The sequence below is a fragment of the Delphinus delphis genome, chromosome 2, assembly GCF_949987515.2.
Source record: "Delphinus delphis chromosome 2, mDelDel1.2, whole genome shotgun sequence".
Taxonomy (NCBI): Eukaryota; Metazoa; Chordata; class Mammalia; order Artiodactyla; family Delphinidae; genus Delphinus; species Delphinus delphis.
Window position 1 is genome coordinate 144,871,220 of NC_082684.1, and position 21,751 is coordinate 144,892,970.

The window sequence follows — 21,751 nt, forward strand, 5'->3', positions numbered from 1 at the left end:
TAGCTTGATAATCACTTTTGTAATCACACTGTAAGCTTATAAAGGTCCTAGACAGGGCCTTAAACCTTGTATCTGCAACAGCACCTGGCCCGTGCTGGCAGGTTAGGCTCTTGGGCTGGCTACTTACTCCACGTGTGACCTACGGGAAAATGCCCAGCCTCCCCAAGCCTCAGATTCCTTACCTGCCAACATTTCTGCCTTTCTTGTAAAACTGTTTAATTTTGTTTACCCAGAAGATCTCTGGAATCACGTGCCCCATCCCCGGGGCGTTGTTGACAACTGTTGTGAGACCAAGTGAGATTCCTCACGGTAGGAAACTTGCAGAGCTCCCGCCACAGAATAGGTGTCACTGTTGAATGTCTCTTGGAAGGGCACCGCACCCTTTCCAGCTTCACCAAACCCGGCACGGGGCACACACTCATATCTTGCTCTGCAGATGGAGACAGGCTGGGTCTCAGGTCATACACGTGAACATCCACGATGACTTTCAGTGCAGGTCCGAGAGCAGGACCAAGTCCTGCTGATCCCTCCACAAAGCCCGGAATTGCTGGATTTGAGGCTGTTCAGCTGCCGATAGGAACTTGCTGTCGAGTCATTTTCTCCTGTCATTTGAAAGTTTAGAACAGAGAACTTTCTGACTGATGACTACCTTCCTACAAAGACAGGATCGCTGAAACCATCCACAAGTTCAAAGAAGGAAGAGTGTCGAGAATGTGGGGGAAGGAGCTAGCTGCGGGCCTGAAGGACTTTTTCCCTTTGGCTCTGAGCTCCTGAGTCACTTTCCCTCCCACAGGTGCAGGGGACAGGTAACCTCTCAGGATCTCTTATGCTCACCACAAAGACCCTGGCCCAGGGGCCAAAGAGGCTTAAATACAGTTTCAAAAGCAACTAGGACCAAAAGGGTGTCTTTTACTTACAAATGATAAAATTACACCCCAAAAATCCGGACCTTTCTTTTAAAAAAAAAAAAGCAAACAATTTATGCAAAGACTTTGAGGACTTATTAAAATTAGAAAATCTCATCTACATTTGAGATGCTCTGTTTAGTCAGAATAAAGGGAGTCAAGGGCTGCAGGATAGCTGGATGGGCCAGATGTTTACATCACTGGGGGCGTTGAGGGGGCAGTGGTCAGAGCTACGGGCAGGAAGCAGCAGCCACCTGCGGCAGCCAAAAGGGCTTAATGAAGAAATAAATGCCCTGGAGGGCGGCAGTGTCGGGGGAACCCACCAGGGTTGCCGAGGGGCGCAGAGGAACAGCAGCAGGCCGCCCTGACCACCTTTAGAACCAGAGACACAAGGAGGAGGTATGGTCGCCCAAGTCCTGCGCATCCTGTGCAGTCCTGTCCGGCTGCATCACCGCTGGAAACGCTGCACAAAAGAGGGGTGACAACAGAAAAATGCTGACCTCCACCTGCTCCCACAAGCTGACCCCGACCAGAGTCGTCATCGGTCATGGGGGGAACCCAGGGCCTTTAGGGATCGGCCTCCAGAAGACAGGGCAGAGAATGGCACTGAAGACCATGAACAGCATAGGTCCCTTCCACATGGAAGTGACTCCTGTTTCACGTAAAATGGACCAGGGTACCTGCTGTCAGCCTGCTGCAGATCAAGTGAGATTATGTGCTAACTGTGATTGCCAGAGAACCCATTTCAGTTTTGGAACAAGGAGAACACAGGGGGTGCCTGTTTATTCTCAGTTATCAACACACTTCCCCTTTGGCCATTTTCTGGAAATGGGCAGTCTGGATTTCTCAGAACATCACAACCATGCAGGGGCATTAATCCTCTCAGTGCGCCCCACTCACCCCCTCCCCACCCTTCTATTTCAGACACGGATCCCAGCCTGGAACGCCCCAAGTTCCCCTACCTTGGGTAGCTTCCAGCCATTCACCTGGGCTGTTTCTTGGCAGACACGGAGCCAAGCTCTGGAGAAAACAAGGGAGTCGAAATAACGGGAGTCAAGATTCCTGCTGGGTGATACCGTTTATTGAAAGGCAAACTTGCTTTCTCCAGGAGTTCACTTACATGGAGGTAGCTGCCTAAGAATGTCTCTTCCCGGCGACGAACCTAGGCAATCAAACCATACCCGAAAGCAGAAACCCAACAAAATAAGACTAATCGGCATTGTCGGATGACACTCAGAGGCAGGAAAAAAAATGATAAAGCTATATGATGATTGTCTCTTCAGCACTGCATTTGGCCACATACTTGTTTATTAAATACTTTTTTTTCTTTTTAAACTAGCTAAAGAAAATACTCTCGAGTAGGGTTAGTTCTTAAAGCGACAAACAGAAAAAAATATATATGTGTACATAATAAAATCAAAGAATGACAGCGTGTCAGAGCTGGCAAGGACCTTGAGCCCTGGTCCTCAATCATTCCGCGTCATCTGCCCCTCTGAATGCAGGCCTCTCAAGGTCACCCCTGTCAAGGTCACCACGGTAAGATGAGCTGGGACTTGAAAACATCTCTCCTCTCAGCTCCCAGGCTCGTGTTCCTCCCATCCTGGTGCACCGCATGCATCCAGTTCACTGCCAGCCCCATTACGGCCCAGGAGGGTGCATTTGTTGACATTTTTAACGTCCCAATTTTAGGGTAAAGATGCAGATCTTCTGAATGGTGAGCTCTGTTCTCTTTTCACAGGCAGTTTGTTTCTCGCAGCCTGCCTCATGGCTACCAGAAGGAACTGGCCAGAACGAGAGGCAGAAACTTTCTCACAAACCAAGACAGGTGCTGGCTCGCTCCCAAAGTTCTTGGGCCCCCAACTTTTCGCATCTCTGATCTGTAGTGATGAGCGGGCGGACGCGTTGCTGGGCAGGCTTCTTGGCAAATACCTAATGGCGGTGGAAGCAGCGGGGAACTCAACAGCATATGAGAGTCGAAGAACCCCTGTGGGTTCCAGTGAGCCAGCCGACCAATCACAGGCTTGCTGCCTCCCCAAGAGGACAGAGGGGCTCCGGGGCTGGGTCTGAAGGGGCTCAGCCTCCGTGTTCATTGGTGTGTGTTGTCTATCACCCCCTCTCCCCAACAGTGCTCCAGGAAGGGAGGGATTTTGATCTACTTTATTTACTGCTGTGTCCCCAGTGCCAAAGACTGGGATATCATGGATGTCCAATAAATATATGCTAAATGAATGAACGGCTAAAAGGAGGAATCTCTCCATACTCCAGATAGGTAAGCAGAGGCAAGAAGCACTCCACCCAGCACAGGCAGAAGAGGGGTCGGCTCTTCTGCTCTGGGGGCTTCACCCACGGTGGCGGGGGGGCGACGACACCTACCCACAGATGGGGCTGATCGCTCTGAATCCTGCTGGGTGCGCTCTGTGACCTGGGGCAGGTAGGGCACTGAGATTCCCTGCTCCCTGCGGCAACTGTCATGGAGCGCTGGGGTCACAGGCCTCTTACCTACCAGGATGTGTGGGGACACTGCGAGGCAGCTGAACACTCACTCACATGCACACAACTCGAAGGGTTCCCTCCCTGGCCACGGCCCTGACCAGCTGCGATTGGACCTGGCCTCTGTGCGTGCCTAGGGACCATCACAGTGGAGGGGACACCAGGAAGGCGAAGAGGAAGTGCCGGGATACCCAGCATCCTCCCAGTGCCTCCCTGAAATTCCATCCCAGCAACGTGGCCTTGCCCAGACCTCACCCAGCCCCAGTTACCTCCTGCCTGGTGCCAGCCGCTGTCCCTCTGTCCCAGAAGTCAGGATTCTTCCAGTTTGCACAGAAATGCCTCTGTCTGACTGCTGCTTCCTTCCTCCCTTTCCTGACATAAACCTGAGATCCTGTTCAATCTGCCTCTTGCCTACACATCCCCCCAGCTTTCAAGAACTTCTTCCTCTTCTACTTCCTCCTTCCCACCCACGCTCACACATGTCTGCTTATCTCCTCTCCCTTCTTCCCGTCCCCGTGACCTTACTGCACACATCACCTGCCTCTTCCTCAAGCCTAAGTCCACGAACCTTGCTCCCAAACCCTCGCGGTGCCCACCTGGCAACCACCCCGTCCAGGGACGGAGAGAGTGTAGTTTGGAGGCGGGAGGAAAGGACCGAAAAGACACGACAGGAGGGCTCCACCCCCGGCCCCCGAAACCAACATCATTTGTCAAAAACCGTACGTACATGTCTGCCCACTCCACCTGTGCAAAAGAAATGGCAGCTGGTGACTGGTATTGGTCTCAGCATGGTTCAAAAATTTTAACAAAATTCTAGATAAAATAAGCAACCAAGGACCACGGATACAAGTGACCTCTGACTTTCCCTCCCTCCGTCAACAAGTTCTTTACCAAGACCACCTGCACTTCTCTTCTTAGGCTTAACTCTCCCTTCTCACCACCACAATTCCTTTTTCCAACTCTGATGCCCAGAGTGGTCTTTACTTTCTCCCTCTTGCCTCTGGCTCAGTTATACTTAAAAATCTAGTCGCTTTGTATTTTTAAAAATAATACTCAATAGAGATGTGTGAACTTTACAAAACAAGCCACCCCACGAAGCCTCTGCAACATTCCAAAATGGGACAGCAGCAGTCTGTGAGAAGGTCTGATTTAAAATATGTACAGCCTCCACATCCTCCCCTCCCCTTCACAATGGCTACTAACTAGGAACTAGCATTTGGACCGTTTTTCTTGATGGGGGGGGGGTGGAGGGCAGCCATGCAGATGGTGCTGCAGACAGCTGTGCAGAACGGGGGCTCCATCCTGCCAAGCGGCTGCAGGCGTCTCAACGCATACCCTGCAGTAGCTGCTGTCTAAGCTACCAGAGCTGTGCTGCCACAGAGATCCTAGGAGGACATGACGTCACAGGGAGGAATTATCTGGTCCGCGAAGAGGAGGTGATGGCGCTCCCTTCCTCTCCTCCCGCCGCGGGCGGCTGCAGGCCCCTGGAAGTGGGCTCAGATCTGGCTGGCGGCGGTGCCGTCCTTGGCGAAGGTGTAGCTCAGCGGCGCCTCATAGAGGCTCCCCCCATCTGTGCTGAGGTCGTCATCGTCGTCGTCGCCGTCCACGTCATCCAGCACTTTGCTTGGCAGCTTCTTAAGTCTGCAGAACAACAGGTGGCGTGTTTCCTGGCCCTGGACCGGGGCTCACCTCCGATCTGGAGGCCAAGGGGCTCTAGACGCCTGTCTCTGCACCCCAGCGAGTGGCATATAAGCACAGGAACTTAACTCGTCTGCATCCGCCAGTTCCTACAGCAACAGGGAGCAAACTGCCCACCTGAGAGCACGGGAGGCTGCTGCTGACAGGGTGGGCTGGGCAGGGCTGGGGCAAGGTCAACAGCACTGATCTTTCCTTCTGCCTCAAGCTCCAACATGGCTCAGCAGGGTGCTGCATAAATCCCATCTTAACTTAAAATTTTATCATCTTGTTCACCAGGGGTTGTTTGCATTAATTTTTATTTTAATATTGCATCTTGATTCTTGAGATTTCTGGTGCCCCCTAATGCCAGCCTGGGGCCGGGTTCTCGACAGACACGCCCTGTGTACAGGATTCTCAACAGGCTCCAGTCTTCTGGGCATTTATAAGAGAACTACCTGGGCAGACAGCAAAAAGCCCCAGGTCACAGTCGGCCTCCAAGAAAGGCCCAGCTCCACGAATGGGTGTGAACTTAAACTCACCCCCTCACTCCAATACCCCAGGGAGTGACCCTGAGGCAGGGAAAGCAACCCCGCACCTAATCTCCCATCCTTGGGACCGTGGCAGGGGAGCTCGAGACAACAGCTCTCTCCGGAGACCAGGTTTGGGACATCCTCGTCCTCCTGAGAACACAAGCCACAACTTTACCTCATTTCTCCCTAACCCAGGAGTCCCTAAGGGCTGGTCCAGGAGCTGCTCCCTACACGGTGGTGTGAGCTAGTCTGACCTGCTCTGAGCCTCAGGACGACAGGGACGATACCTGCCCGGCCGACACCAGGGCAATGGTATGAGGATGACACATGTGACACCCTACTGATCACATGGGGCAACCGGAGTGGATACAGCCGCTCTCACCCCTAGGGTGGGATGACCCCAAAGGTGACAACAAGGGATCAGCTTGAGACAAAGGAGTGGGAGCGCTCTGAAAGCATCAGGCTCCCCTCCAACGTCAGGGCCATCACGGCCCCGGGGGGGTCGCCGCACTTGCCCACCTTAAGTCCTTCTTCATGGAATTTAGCTGCCCCTGCAGATGCTCATTCACGTCCATCTGTTCCTCCAGCTCCCTCTGCAGCTTCTTCTTAGAACTTTCCAGTCTGTCTATTTCCTCCTCAGCCTCCTCCACCTGTCGCTTCATTGCTTTCAAGCGCAAGCTCAGCTGCAGGGGGAAGGCAGGCCGTGAGCCGGCGGGTCGCCCAGCCCAGCACAGAGAGGCCAGTGGTCCAGCCCCCTTCTCTCCCAGCAACCAAGGTACGGCAAAGGGGGCAACCAGCCTCACGGGCAAGTGGAGAGGAGGCTCTAAGACCGAAAATTCTACTTTTTAAAAGCCAAGTTCAGGGTCTGAAGTTTGCTGAAATCCCCTACTAAAGTGGGCTCTAAAGGCCCCATTCCATGACGTAAGGGGTGGAGTGGAAAGGGCGGACTCAGTCCACTCAACTTCACCCCTTGCCTGCCCACTGAGGCCTCCCCTCCCTCTCGCTTCCCCAGCCCGAGACATTAAATCTCAAAAGTGCTCGCAGAGCGTCCCGCACCTGGTCCTTCTGATCAGTCAGCGACAGGTGCTCATCGTCTACCTGCATCACTAGCTCTTTCACCTTCCGCTCCAGCCGGCGGTTGCTGACCTGGAGGCTGGCCCGGTCCCTGGAAGAGTGGGGGAAGCAGAACAGAGGACCGTCTCATCCCAGCCGCCTGGGAGGCCAGCCCAGGGCTGTCTGGTGGACGCAGGGTCAGAGAGACTCACAAGTGTACAGCGGGACAGCGCTGCTCGTTGGACAGATGAGGAAACAGGGGCTCTCAGAGGGGGAGGGACTTTGCCCAAGGCTGCGGAGCCAGCGAGAGGCTGAGCCGGAGCCAGACCTGCCCTGAGTACTCCCAGTCCTGGCCTTTACTTGGTAAGGCAGTGGGTCACAGACTGCCAGGCTGTGGATATTTGGAGTTTACTCCAGGCTGCCCTGGAGCAAAAAGGCCCAGTCCCAAAAGTCTTACTGAAAATGGATAACGTAAAGTGCTCTATGCACACACACCCACACTGCTTCCAGGAAGGTGAGGGGCCATGAGTAAGAACTGAAGCTGGGGACCTCCCTGGTGGCACAGTGGTTAAGAATCCGCCTGCCAAGGCAGGTGACGCGGGTTCGAGCCCTGGTCCGGGAGGATCCCACATGCCACGGAGCAGCTAAGCCCGTGCACCACAACTACTGAGCCCACGAGCCACAACTACTGAGCCCGTGCTCTGGAGCCGTGAGCCACAACTACTGAGCCCATGCTCTAGAGCCCATGAGCCACAACTACTGAGCCCTCACTCTAGAGCCCGCAAGCCACGACTACGGAACCTGCGTGCCACAACTGCTGAAGCCCGTGTGCCTAGATCCCCTGCTCCGCAATAAGAGAGGCCACCGCGATGAGCGGCCCCCGTTCGCCGCAATTAGAGAAAGCCCGCACGCAGCAGCAGAGACCCAATGCAGCCAAAAATAAAAATTAAAAAAAAGAAAAGAAAAGAAAAGAACTGAGGCTGGTCAAGGTTAACCCGGTACTGGCCCTCAGGCTGCGGTCTGAGAACAAGCTGTAGAGAATCACATGTAGTCATCTGATCCTGTGTCCCTTCCACCCACGTGCCCATCTCTGACAGATGGCCACTCAGTCTCTGCTTGAATATACCTGGCCCCCCAGAGCAGAGACAGCCACCTTACCTCTATTCCAGCTCAAACTCAGTAGCTTACAAGGCAGCCTGTCCTATTTAAGGCATGGGGAAAGGAGCAGCTAAGAACTGAGCAGTGGGGAGTCCCAAGTTTTAGTCCTGCTACATCAATATTCTGCCAGGCTACCTTCCTCAAGTCATTTACTTTGGTGGGTCTCAGTTTTCTCATCTATACAATGGAAACAATTTTCCAGCAAGGTTGTACTTGCTCTGCCTTCCTCACAGGCTTTCGAGGATAGGAAGAGATACAAGTGTGAAAGCACTTTGTAATGTGATGCCCACTGCCCACCAGGGCCTCTGCACCACGGCTGGGCCCAGCTCACCTCTCCTCGCTCTCCAGACGGTCCTCCAGCTCTGCGATCCTGGCCTCCAGCTGCACCACCAGCCCCTCTTTGCTGGACCTGTAGGAACCTTCCAGGTGGATAATCCGGCTCTTTAAGTCCTTGTTCTGGAATCAGACAGGGAGGCCGTGAGGGGCTGTGTCTGCCGCACCCTCTGTGCACAGCAGAGCAGAACACAGGGCAGGGCAGTGTTTGGTCGGTGACTGGGGTAAGCCTGCTTTCCACCTTAGGATGTGTGGCCCCAGGAAACCTGGGGATGTATCCAGGGAAAAGCTTTGCACTCATGCCCTGGCAAGCCAAAAGAAGAGATTCTATCACATTGCTTATAAGCCTAAGTGAAATCTTTGCATATCCTAAGACTACCGGATGTCAGACAAATGAGGTTGACCTTGGCCTTTTATAAACCTATTGGGGCGGGGGACTTCCCTGGAGGCCCAGTGGTTAAGACTCTACGCTTCCATTGCAGGGGGTGTGGGTTTGAGCCCTGGTCGGGGAACTAAGATCCCACGTGCTGTGCAGCACGGCCAAAATAAATAAACCTACTGGGGCGGGACAGGAGAAATAGGCTCCTTCAGCAATGTCATACATCATATTCAGTGAAGAACTAACATGAATGGCACGTAAAATAAATAGCGATTCAAGTAAGGTTTGTTAGCAACTCCTGCATCTGAGGACACTGGTTCTTTATTATTCTCCTTTCATTCGAATTTAGCCCTCTTTAGGATCTAGAAACAACACTTGCAATTCTACCTCTCCCCAGCTGCTAAACTCACAAGCACACTTAATATTGTGGGAATAACCTCTCTGGAAAAGGCCTTAGAAACACCTGTACCTCTCAGGTGAGTTACTCTGCAGAGTTCTTGGGGGTGCTGTGCAAAGAAGGCTCAACCAAGGGGCTCTAGTCCAAAGCCACGGCGGGGCGGGGGTGGGGGGGGGCGGTTCATGGGGCCAGCTGCCCTCACCTGTCTCTCCAGGGAAATCTTGTCACACTCTAAGTCTTGCTTCACGGCTCGCTCCTGAAGTAGCTCGTTCCGCATCTGCTCCATCTACACCACACAGTGCAAAAGCCCAGAGGTTAGAGGGGGTGTTCCTATAGCCTTTGTGCTGAAATGGTTCGCAGGTATGAATTCCAACAACCAAGTCAGCTCCTCTTTATGACGGGGGCCTCCTGCCTTCTCCTCTTGAATACTGGAGCTGTCCCTTAGATATTCTTGAGTTCTCAATGATTGCAACAATAATGATACAAATACCAATAACAGTCAAAGTTAACCCTGCCGTTATGGGTTGAATCCTGTCCCCTCCAAAAAGATATATTAAAGTCCTAACCCCTAGAACCTCAGATGTGACCTTATCTGGAAAAAGGATCTTCACAGAGGTAATCAAGTTAAACTGAGGTCATTAGGGCGGGCTCGAATCCAGTATGACGGGTGTCCTTATAAAAAGGGGAAGTTTGAATGCAGAGACAGACATGCACAGAGGCAAGACAGAGACACAGGGAGAATGCCACGTGAAGACGGAGGACTGGAGTGAGGCATCTACAAGTGAAGGAGCACCAAAGGTTGCCGGCAAACTACCAGAAGCTAGGAAGAAGCGAGGAAGGATTCTCCTACAGGTCTGGAGGGAGCACGACCCTGCTGACACTTTGCTTTCAGGCTTTTGGCCTCCAGAGCTTGAGACAACAGATTTTTGTTGTTCTAGGCCACCTAGTTTCTGGTACCGATACTTTGTTACAGCAGCCGTAGGGAACCGCTACGCCTGCTCAGCACTCCGCCTGTGCTATCCTTCGACATCCCCACAACAAGCCTATGACGCAGGTAATATCATCTCTGCTGAGGACAGCAGGGCTTGGAGAAGTTAATCAACTTGGATCATGACCAACCATCCCAGCCTGCCCGGGACTGAGGATGTGCTCAGGCCATGGGACTCTGAACGCTAAAACTGAGGGAGTCCCAGGCAAACTGGGATGAGTCAGTCACCCAGCTTGCCAGGGATCTACACAAGAAGTAACAGGGGAAGCTAGTATTCCCCGGAGCTGCTGGCTGCTGCATTACAAGTTCGAGCTTCAGCAAAGCCTTCTGCAGTCAGCATATCTCAGATGCTGCTAGATTTCTCCCTTCTCATGCCAAAAACAGAAGTCAGCAAGAACACTCCAGGTGTCCTGCCAAAGGCTAAGCCTCACCGAGGTTTCTTCTATATTCATAGGAAATGAGCCTAGCTGAGCGGCATCCGGAAAGAAACCCTGTCGTCTGCCTATCGGTGTCTCCATTCCCCATCCCCAGGGGGCCGCAGCAACAGTGAAATGCGCTTCAGAGGCAGAGGCCCCAGACCCTGTTCCCAGGACCGTCCAGCAGAGGGCAACCTGAAGAAGCCCAGAGAACCAAGAAGGTGAGCCAGGAAAATAAAACTGCCTGTTCCTTCTTAAGGCCGACAGAGGTAAGACCCCTTGGCGATCTTACCTCGCCAAGATCCCAAGGTAAGATCCCAAGGTAAGACCCCAGCTGATCTTACAGAGGTAAGAGGTGTGCACACTGGAGTCCCTGGATGCCTGGGGAGCACGTGTAACAGTCTCACCCTGACCAGCCTTGATTTTGATTTTCACAAATCCAAGTCCTGTACAAGCACCCTCGTGAGTAAAACAAGCTCACCCCGCCTTCCCTGCCATCCACCTGGAGTGCAAGACCTGAGGAATAATGAGAGGAGACGCCACCACCACGACAGGCTAGGCTTGCGTCTCCCACTGTCCCGACCACAGCGTATGCACGGAATGACAAGCAGCGTGGTGCGGCTGGCCCAGAGTGGGTGACAGGGAGTGGTAAGGAACGAGGCTGGCGATGGGCAGGACTGGGACGTGGAGAGCTCGGTACCACAGGAGGAAGCCGACACCCTGCCCACAGAGGAGGGTGAACCTGTGTGGCCCAAAAAAAAGTTCACGTTTTTGCATTTCTGACTGGCAGGCTTCTAAGTCACAGAGGTTCCGAAGTTTACAGCAGAGTACACTGAGGTCCGGGGCAGTTATCCACATCTCGGGAGGAAGAAGGATCAGAACAGAGGCCGTGCCTACTCATGGCCCACTACCTCACCTGCTCTGGCTCTCTAGACTAACTCAGTGAAAAGGCTTCGAACAGACTTAGGGTCTACATACAGCTGTCACGTAAAAACCAAGATCCGGGAGGCAGCTGGTCTCCTTAGGGCATCCTTGTACGCAGCAGGGGAAAACATGCCAGCCGTGCACAGGTCAGCAGGCGGAGCACATAGAACTCCTCCCTCGGCTCCAAGCCCCCGCCTGGCCCCGGGCCCTCGAGAATCACATGCTGCAAAGAGGGCCCTGGACAATTCCTCTAACTGCTCTAGGAGCACCAGGTCCACGGGTAATGAATGCAGCCTCACAGCCCCACTCGGAGCACGGCTGTGAATCAGCCAACACCCCTACAGAGGTCGTCAGCACGGCTGGGCCACGGGACCACGATGTGCCTCTTGGGGGAAACTGTTCTGTTCACGCCCGCTGGGCAGAGGCCAGGACCTCACTGAGGACACGGCTAGACTTTCACCGCGACGGGAAGCAATTACACAGGGAGCGATGGCCCAGCTTCTCTTCCTGGCTCTGCATCCACCTGCATGTGACCTTGGTCGCCTCACCTCTGGGATGTGGACTCCTCGTTTCTAAACAAGGAAGCTGAACAAGGCGGCCTGTAGGCCCTTGGAGCTGGCCTACAACGCAGTGAAAGCACATTCGGTGCCTCCCGCCTGCCGTGCGGCGCTGTGCAGCCCTCCTTCTAAGGCCCCGGTCTCCATCTTTCAGCTACAGTAGCCATTCCATGTCTCCAGACCTTTAGGGGCGTCCCCAGAAAAGACCCACTCGGTCAGGGTGACAGCGAGTGTGTGTTTGTGAACACGTATGTTTGAGTGCCGGGGGAGGGGTGGTCTTGGAATGATGGGGTGGGCCCATGCATTCGTTCAGACTGTATTATCACAGCCCTAGGCTGGACAGCGTGACAGTACCTGACCTCATTATAGGCTCATGGGGGACAAATGAACAAGCCCTGTCCCTGTGGTCAGTGTCACTGCAATGGGGAAGGACAGCATGCTGGCACGGGGTGCACGGCAGTGGTCACAGCCCAGACTGGGAGGGTCGAGGAAATTCTCCAGAGCAAGAGACGCTGAGCTGAGATCTGAGAGCTGAGAGGGAGGTCAGAGTCAGGCAGGGTGGGGACGGGGCGAGAGAGGAAGTGCAGCTCTCCTAGCCAGGGACCACTAATGAGAAAAGGCAGGAGCTAAGAAAGAGGAAGGGAGCGCTGGAAGAATCAAGAGCACTGAGGTGGACACGCAGGGAGGCAAGGGGACGGGTTAAGAGCTCAGGTGGCGAGGCAGACAGGGAGCAGTCACACAGGGCCCGTTATAATATTGTAACCACAGCGAACGTCTGCATTGCGCTGAACAAAAGTAAGTCTGCAGCATTTTTATAGCGTTATCTCATTTCATCCTCACCACCACCTGATGAGGTGGGTACTATTAACATCCCTAGGTACCCCTAGAGTCCTGGGGAGTTTGCAGATACAGGTGTGGAGACTGGGTGATGCCAGCTGAAGCCACAGGACAAATGAGCTCACCGAGGAGAAGTGCATGAAGAATGAGGAGAACCGTGCCCTGGGAAGGCCGCCCCGCTCCACTTCGTTAGGGGAGGTATGGAGAAAAGCAGGACACTGACCTGCTGCAAAGGCCCAGAAGGGCGAGGACGAGGAAGATGCGTCTAGGTTGGCCAGGAAGATGGCTCTGGGAGGCTCAGCAGAGAAGGGAGAGACAGGGAAGCTCCTCTTCTCTAGAACCGCAGCGTGACAGATGACAGCTCTGAGCCGAGGGCTGAGGAGAGCTCAAGTAAGGGGTTTGCAAGACAGATGCCCACAGCTGTTAGCAGACCGAGGGGGAGAATCACTGAGGAGGAAACAGTTACAGGTGATGGGCTGTAGCGGGACGGGAGTGTGACAGGAGACTGTTCAGGGAGGGATGCAGGCCCACGCTGGGGGCAACACGGGAGTGGGAGAGAGCCCAGGAGAGGGACGGTACGCCAGGGCTCGGCGGGGGTGGGGTGGGGGGAAGGCTCCTGTAGCTCGGAGACCCAGGAGGCAGCAGGAAGGGAAAGAGAAGGGAAGGGAGATTATTTCCCCAAAAGTTAAGGGATAAGGAAGACCTGGAGGCTTGTCGAGAGAGAGGAAGAGAGAAAGAGAGAAGTTTAGTTGCTGGTTGGGGGGGGGGGGGCGCGGTGAGGCCAAAATCCACCAGAAGGCAATAAAAGGCCGTGGGGGCAGAGTCCAGGGGCTCTGGCAGCTGTTCAGCAACTGCGTGAGGAGGCAGGCAGTGACTTCCACAGCTGTGCTCCAGGCCTGAGGAAGGAGGAGGGAAACAGAGAGAACCAAGAGCCCCTGGCGACAGGTGCGGAGTGACTACGAGTGTCCACGTCTGAGCCTGTTAATTCTCCCAGGACTCTCTGAGGCAGACGTTACCACCCCCACCTCCCAGGTGGGAGGTTCAGGACTGGCGGCCGTTCCCTCCTCTGCCAACCTCCCAGGTCCCTCAGTGAAGGGCAAAACAGAGAAGTAGGAGTTCTGGGGGGGCCTTCGGAACCTAAAAGGAAGAAGCACCTCCAGTGGCATGAGGCAGAGAAGCGCTGTGGAGGGATTTAAAGATCGCCAAGGGGTCCACGGCACTGGGCCCAGGCTGGGGTTCAGGACAAACTTAAAGAAGCGGCCATCGGCCAAGGTGTTGCTCCCTCGGGGCTACTGGCTGGAAATTGTGGATCCTGCCAGGAAATGAGCCTCCCCGTACAGAGGGGCACTCAGGAAACAGCATCCCGGAGGTCCCTGCAGGTTCAAGACCTCCCAGGAGCGCCCCAGGCAAACGCGAGTCTCCAAAGGAAAAACAAAGCAAAACAGTAATTATTTATACCCCACCACATCCCCTCCAAAGATGGCTATTAAAATGCAAGTGTAAAATAAATCGGAGTGAAGAACAGGAAGGAACAAATGTGAGACCATAAAACTTAACGGTTACTGTCACCGGACAGTCAATTTTCCTCGTCTTTTTGGCAAACATGATAGGCTTCCTTCAGGTCTTCAAAAAAGGAGAGCCAGACCCTGAATTCTAAAATAAATACACCAGCTGTACACCTGAAACTAACACAACACTGTTAATCAACTATACTCCAATATACAATAAAAACTTAAAAAATAAATTAAGTGTGAAATGAACAAATTTTTAAAAAACACCACGCAGAGCCGTACACAAGGAATACCACGTGGTGTTACGGACAATACCCCCAAGGGTGGGTTTCACCATAAACCACACGTGTTTCCGTCGAGTTCCCCAATACTGTGATCTCCAGGAATGGCCCCGTGACTCGTGAATATTCCACATCAGACTCTTCTCACCCTGAGCCCACATTGGGGACAAAAAAAAAAAAAAAAAAAAAAAGAGAGAGAGAGAGAGAAATGGCCTCTGGCTTAGCCAGCTTCCTCCTTTGGACCAGGGAAGTAAATCTGAGAAAACATTTCTTTATGTAAGCTTAGCGCTTTACGTTGCTGTTTACCCTTCAACTATACTAAGTAGACCAAACAAAAACTTTCCAGCCGAATTAAAACCAGAAGGGGAGCCGAAGGCAACAGTTATCACAGCTGGATTGAAAGAATGCTAAACCCTGAGCACATTGATCGGAAATAACAGTATCAGATTCCAGTGGGTTTATGTCAGAGGCACCCGTGACCTGAGCCAGCTCTCGGGATTAGAAGCAGCTGCCTTCTGGGTTAATGAAAAGCCAGAGATATTTATGATCGCTAATAATAATATTTAACCCCATCACCTGTGTTTACCGTGGGGCTGTAAAGGGGTTGGTGAGCACACACTCTTGGCTAGTACTAAAAGCGATACTCAGTCACAAGAAAGGAAAATTATTATTAACCCACTGTACACATTGGGTTTTTGAGTAGTCTTTACAATAGGAGGCAGTTCTGAGACCAGGATCATTTTAATTAAAGAAGAAAAAACAAAAAGAAAGAAAGAAATCCCCTTCTGATCTTTCACGTGCTGACTGCAAAGCAGCCTTATTTCCCAGGCCCGTATTCTGGTGGTTGCATCCCCCTGGTGCAGACTGAGGAGCAGGTGTGAGCCAGCCACTCGGGAGCAGCTCCTGAAAATGACTGCAGAAGCCTGCAACTTTATCCACTGGGATTTACCCTGCAGTTGCCAAGGCAACAGGGCAGCTCTCTTGCCTGCTGGCTGCCTGGGTTGAACAAATGGTCCTTCCACTGGGCTGGGTTATCCTGGCCTCCGTGGCCAAGAGAACACCTCTCCATCTCGGCCCAGATCTACTGTTAACTGTAGGCACTCAGCCACCAGCAGTCACGCAGCAGTGCCCAAGGAGCTAGAACATCGGCCTGTGGGACACATGTGCAACACCAAGCTGGGCCATCTGAATCCTGGACTCAGGACGAGGGTCAGGAGAGGATCGGGTGAAAATAAATCCTCACTCATATTAAGAGACACTGTGACATTATTTTTAAACTTGGGCACAGAGACCCAAACATTTGGGGTGTTTGTACCACCCTCACTGTCCGACGCTGGGATGATGGGAACAGGTGGGAGGCGATGGGCTTTGGCTCCACACTTCTTACAAGCCTTGAGACCCTAAGGAGCCAGGTAGCCTCGTGAGCCCTGAAAACAACAAGAGGAAGCATGCAAGGCACGGGCACAGCGCCCAGCACCCGGAGAACCCTCAGGAAGGACGGCAAATATCGTAAAGGGAAACAGGGCTTTAGAGGAAGGAGAGGAAAAAGGATTTCTCCGGATTTAAACAGACCCAAAGCCAGTATAGCACCCACTATTTCATTCAAATTTTCTTCAACTTTAAAATATCCTGGGGGGGCGGGATGAATTGGGAGACTGGGATTGACATATACACACTACTATGTACAAAACAGATAACGAATGAGAACCTACTGTACAGCACAGGGAACTCTACTCAGGGCTCTGTGGTGACCTAAATGGGAAGGAAGTCCAAGAAAGAGGGGATATATGTATACATAGAGCTGGTTCACTTTGCTGTACAGCAGAAACTAACACAACACTGTAAAGCAACTCTTCTCCAATAAAAATCAATTAAAAAAAAAAAAAGAATATCCTGAACGTGTATCTAAAAGGAAGGCCTTAGAAGGGCTGGGAACTTACAAAGAACGTTGCCAGCATTTACTGAGCATCAGATGTTAAGCACGAGAAAGTGGAAACGAACACATGAAAAGGACAGAATGTTTGATCTCACAACCGCCTCTCCTGTCCTCTGTCCCTGGAAACAGCCCAGCTGAGGCTTCACTCAGGCCCCCTTTCTCCTGCCCTTACTCCCATCCCCTTCGAGAACACTGTGTACGCTTCACTGTTCTGCTCGACGACCTTCCAAGGCTCCCCACTGCCTTCAGGGTACAGTCCTTTCAAAATCCCTTAACCTGCCTCTCCCGTTATTCCCTCACGGACACCAGAAACCTAACCAAGCACAGCAGTCCATTCGTTGCTCCGGAAAATGCTAAATAGACCCTACCTCCCAATCCCTGTTCACACCCTCCACCATATCTAGGATTCCCTTCCCATTCCTTACTTTGTCTAAACCTTACCCTTTCTGCAAAGCCAGCTCCGGGCCAGCCTTCCCCTAAGAACTCCCACTGTCACCCTCGCTATCATGGTCTTTCCCTCCTTAGCTGCCTGACTCTTTCACTTGGCATTTAGTACCCACTGCTTTTTCTTGATAGTTATCCATTGTTTAGGGAAGCCTCTGCTCCTCAAGCCAACCACAGTGCCTGCCTTGGTCAGCCGTGCACCCTGGCTGGATCACAGGTGATTCTGGGCCTCGGCTCTCTCATCCACTGCACAGAAGGTCTGGGAAAATGAACCTGGAGGTCCTCGCCACATCTAAGATTCTGTAAATGGTGTAGGCCATTCACTAAAATTACCGGAAAACCTCTTTCTCTGTTTTCCCACCTAAGCCCTGTCACTCTGACTAGGAGAATGAATGGGAGATGTTCAGAGGGTGCCAAAAAAAAAAAAAGATTTAGACAGGGAGCTTGTGAGCATGCAGAGATTAAGTAGAGAGAAGAGCTGCAACCTTTGACTTTTTAATTTAAAGAGACCAAGATCCAAAACATAAAGTTCCCCGTGCCTTCCCTCTTCAGAGCAGTTTGCAGCACATCCAGACCGGATGCTACAAATCAGGTTGGAGAGGACAGACAGACACCATTTCCTGCTCCTTAAGAGACATCTCCCGTGAGGAGGTGTCACAGGGCAGCATGTGAGGGGGCGGAGAAGGGGTCTTAGGTTTAGAAGCTTCCCATTTCTCTGATTCGGGCAGGAAGGCAGCCGGTACATCCCTAGAAGTTAACCTAAATGAACTGAAACAACTTCAGAATCAAGGCCCACCTGTCTACACTCAGAGCCCTTTCTTGAACCTTTACTTTAAGAGGCAAGAAGCGAGTCTCCGATTGACCTTGACTTTGAGTGAGAAGTAAATGCTTTCCTGTAAGGTGGGTATATTTGGCAAACCCATTTCTCTACCCTTGCTCAAAAATCCAAAGGCACCTCATGCCAGAAGAGAGCACTCCATCAGGAGACCCCACTTCATCTCAGCGGTTTGTTTTGTTTTATTGTTTTCGTAATTCCTACCTCAGTTTGAACACGATGCTCAATTTCTCCACTTTTAACAGACACCAGGCTTTACCCTCCCTACCCCAGAGAGTGCAGTGAGAACAAAGAAAAGTGACGAGGAAAATAGAACAAATAGAGCAAAAAGGCTAGAGACATTGGTGAAACCCATCTTTTCAGGCACATAAACTCAGACACAGGGAGGGAATGACAGAGTTAAAGGGCGACTCAGACACTTAATTTTATAAGACCTTCTCACAGCATTTCAGTGTGAGAATTCAGAAAAGACTTCAGAAATCTCCTGGACAAACAGCCTCCTTTGCATAGATCTTAGAGGCTGCGCTCAGAGGGGTGGAGACTTTCCTGGAGCTACGTGGGGTCGGTGCAGGAGGCTGGACAAGGGATTCTTCTCCCGAGAACAAGTACGTCCCCTCTACTACTTCCTCCCCGGGCTTACTTTAGGTTCTCAGCTCAGTGAAAATATTTTCAACCTTGAGCAGATCACAGAGAGCAGTTCTATTACCCACAAATCCTGTTGAGAGAAGAGAGAAGAGGCCCAAAGCAAACAGACCTAAGTGACGGGCCTCCTTAGTGTTGGGCCATCAGCAGACTCAAGGGAGGCAACCATCTCTGGTTCAGTTTGTCTGTGTTTTGCTTCGGGTCTGGAAGGCTGTTTTAACTGCCTGGTTATTGATAGGATGACATACTTCCCCACCACTCCTCCTTGCCTAAGTTGCAAGAAGCATTAGCAAAACAAATTCAGGGGCACTTCTCGCATCATCACCAATGCTTAGCAGATCCTGAAAAGCCCTGTGGTAAGGGGGCGCCTTAGCCAGGCCGGCAGGAATTCCTAACAAAGCAGCTTCTATACCAGCAGGAGAACTTAGAAAATGCAGACTTTACTAAGAACTATTAGGTCTCAAACGTCAAGGTTGGGCTCTCCACCCGAACTTCAGGTTTCCATGAAGGTCTTTCTCTAAACTTTTGCAGCTCAGGTCAGGTGGGCTGCCACCCCTCCAGAGGAATGATACTAGCACCGTAAACAGGACTGAAATATGTGGGCAGAACCCAAGTGCAGTGGGAGGGTGGATGGAGCCTCTGCTTGGAATTTCCTTCACTCTCGGGAGCAAAGGAGCACCAGAATCCGACCTGTTTGCAAAGAAGCTGTCAATAGGGAAGCAAAGGCAGATGGAAAAGAAGCCAGTGATTCACCTTCAGCTTTGAACAGCGGCTACCAGCCTAGAACGGCATTGTCCCTAAGCGCTGGAAGCTCCAGTTCTTGGTCATCCCAAAGTGTGGGAAAGGTGGCACATAGGAGTAAGGAGAAGGGTGAGCAGAGGAAAGTGGGAAGATTCCATATTAATTTTGTATTGATTTGTATTTCAGACTTTTTCTTTAAATCCTTCACACAGATAATTTCCTAAATTATACTCAGTATCAGCCAAGGCGCTTAGGTTTTGTTTGCATTGTTTAATTAAGAAAGTGCCCAAAGCAAATCAAAAGGTGAAGAGGTTTCTAAATGTCTATTAAACGTACAGTTTTACTGGCACCATTTTCAGGAGCTGGGTGTAAAAATAAGTTGTCATTGAAAGTACATCCCATCAGAGGTTTCTATAGGTATCCGAAGGTATCATGTAAATAAAAGGCTCAGATTAGTGAACACAAACTCTCTGTAAAACCACCACTGAATGTTCTGAATCCTTGTCCCATAATATTTCCATATTTTTATCTGTCAAATGGTTTGGGCATGCAATGGGGACACGGTAACCAGCTAATGGTGCTACCACTTTCTAGTGATGTGACACCCCATCTCCAGGATATGACTCAGGCACTCTGAACTTTTTTTTTTTAATGAAAACATGGAAACAAACCCTCAGAACCTTGGGATTATCCCAAGTGTGGTTTGGGAAATTAGTTCCATTATGTACAATGTGAGGACAGTGTGAACGATCCCTGGCTGCCTCCCAGTGTTCCTATAAGGATCAAATGTAAGTGAAACTCCTGTCATTTGAAAACTGCAAAAAGCACTCACTTGCAAGGTACTGTCACTGTACTGTGGATGCCTCAGAGGTGTATGTATTGCTAATTTGCTGGCAAAGTTCTTTTTTTTTTTTTTTTTGCGGTACGTGGGCCTCTCACTGTTGTGGCCTCTCCCGTTGCGGAGCACAGGCTCCGGACGCGCAGGCTCAGCGGCCATGGCTCACGGGCCCAGCCGCTCCGCGGCATGTGGGATCCTCCCGGACCGGGGCACGAACCCGTGTCCCCTGCATCGGCAGGCGGACTCTCAACCACTGCGCCACCAGGGAAGCCCTGCGGGCAAAGTTCTTAACGGAGAAGACTGCATCATATCATTTACTTCCCATGGCACTAATACAGTGGTAGCTACCAAATTTCATGATTGCTTGTTAAACTAATGATTCTTAGAGCCTCAGCTCTAAAAGCACTTTGCCTATTGTGACTAATACATTGTTATACATGACCACTCTGGAAACTTCCACTCTATATGCTCCATGTTATATATTACACCTCCCTCTTAGTGACTGACCCCACCTTCCATCCTTTCCATCAGCCAGGGACTTTCTCTCCCTCCTCCAGCTGAATCCTCAGGTTTAACCTCTCACATTTCCTTTTTCATGCAGGGTGATCCACTCACCACTCAACTACAGAACAGTACCTGTTCCCTGCCCCGAGCGATCCTCTCAGACAGCGAATCCGAGTTGTTTCTTTCTTCTTCCAGCTCCATCTCCAGTTGAGACACCTTGTCCTAAGAAAGAAGTCACAAACACAGCCTATTTAACTTGCACTGACCAAGTTTTTAGGAGCAAGGACTGCGCTGTGGAAGGACAACCCCAAGGGCAAATCAGAGCTGAACACCATGAATTAGAGTTTGGAGGAAAGATGTGTCTTTTTCTCATACTGTGCAAAGTACATCTTTTTAAAACTGGGTTTTATTGCTTTTATAATGTAAAATATAATTGTGCATCTAGAAAGTACATAAAAGGAGAAAACAATATTTACCCCAAACCCTAACAAGCACTGAGGATATTTTAGCATGTTTCCTTCAAGCCTTTTTTTTTTCCTTATGAATCAGTAATTTTACAAATATCTACCTAAGCTTAACAGGTATCTGTTAAAAAACAATGGAAACCAAGATATCGTCCAAGGCACACTCCTCTAAATACTCTAAACTCAGGACAATGTTCTTCCTCTCTCCTGCTCAGGGCTTCCAAGACCCTCCCAGGAACAGAGTCTAGAACAACCTTTCGCATCTGCCTTTTTCTGCTAGGGAACCTCATATACGTAGCGCCATGCACTCCCAAATCCCCATCAGAGTAACATAAAGACAGCCAGCCCATCCTGCTAAACCGAATATTCACAGAAGAGAAATTTCTATCTTTCTCAGCCTTCCTAATTTAACATCACTGAGTATTAAGAGAAAAGTACTTCAAAGTAGCTTTGTGTACCAAAGGGGGGGGGAAAAAAAAGAGGCTCTGAACACAAACCACCCCACCTCGAACTGGGGGCCTGTGGGGTTTGTACATGTGTTTCTCCTGCCACCAGCCAACGTGTCATATGTCTGGATTAAGTCAGAGCCATGAGCCAGACACACTAAAAGCAATCAGCAGTACGAGTTTCTATGTGAGCCTGCAGCATCTGTACATAAATATTGTCTCTGCGATTGTCAAAGTTGGCTGACACGCCTCCGTATGCACCAAAAATAAAACAGAACTGGTGAATGACTAAATGTCTGTGAATGCCTTCCCTGCTGTGAGCGAAATCTACAGAGAACCCAGAAAGCTCTCTCCCAGGAGTCCAAAGTCCCCAAAACCAACTCAGAACGGCTGGGTCCTGCACCAAACCTCCTTGTTTGTTCAGTGGTTCCTGACCCCTCCCAGGCCAGTGTCACTCAGAATCAC

At 51.3% G+C, this 21,751-nt stretch overlaps 1 protein-coding gene across 5 annotated transcripts in view; it reads right to left on the reverse strand.

The window, feature by feature from the left end:
• Positions 1-1,970: 1,970 nt before the first annotated feature.
• CGNL1 (cingulin like 1) overlaps positions 1,971-21,751 on the reverse strand; it is a 156,614-nt gene continuing 136,833 nt past the window's right edge. For 3 of the 5 annotated variants that reach the window (XM_060005909.1, XM_060005908.1, XM_060005906.1), the window contains 6 exons: positions 20,509-20,598; positions 9,125-9,208; positions 8,145-8,269; positions 6,659-6,767; positions 6,122-6,285; positions 1,971-5,036 (listed from right to left, as the gene is read on the reverse strand). In XM_060005909.1, coding sequence (XP_059861892.1) covers positions 4,892-5,036; positions 6,122-6,285; positions 6,659-6,767; positions 8,145-8,269; positions 9,125-9,208; positions 20,509-20,598 — 717 coding nt within the window. In that variant the 3' untranslated portion in view covers positions 1,971-4,891. Of the gene's footprint in view, positions 5,037-5,374; positions 5,528-6,121; positions 6,286-6,658; positions 6,768-8,144; positions 8,270-9,124; positions 9,209-20,508; positions 20,599-21,751 lie in introns of those variants that run through there. The other 2 variants (XM_060005907.1, XM_060005910.1) reach the window with 2 other exon arrangements.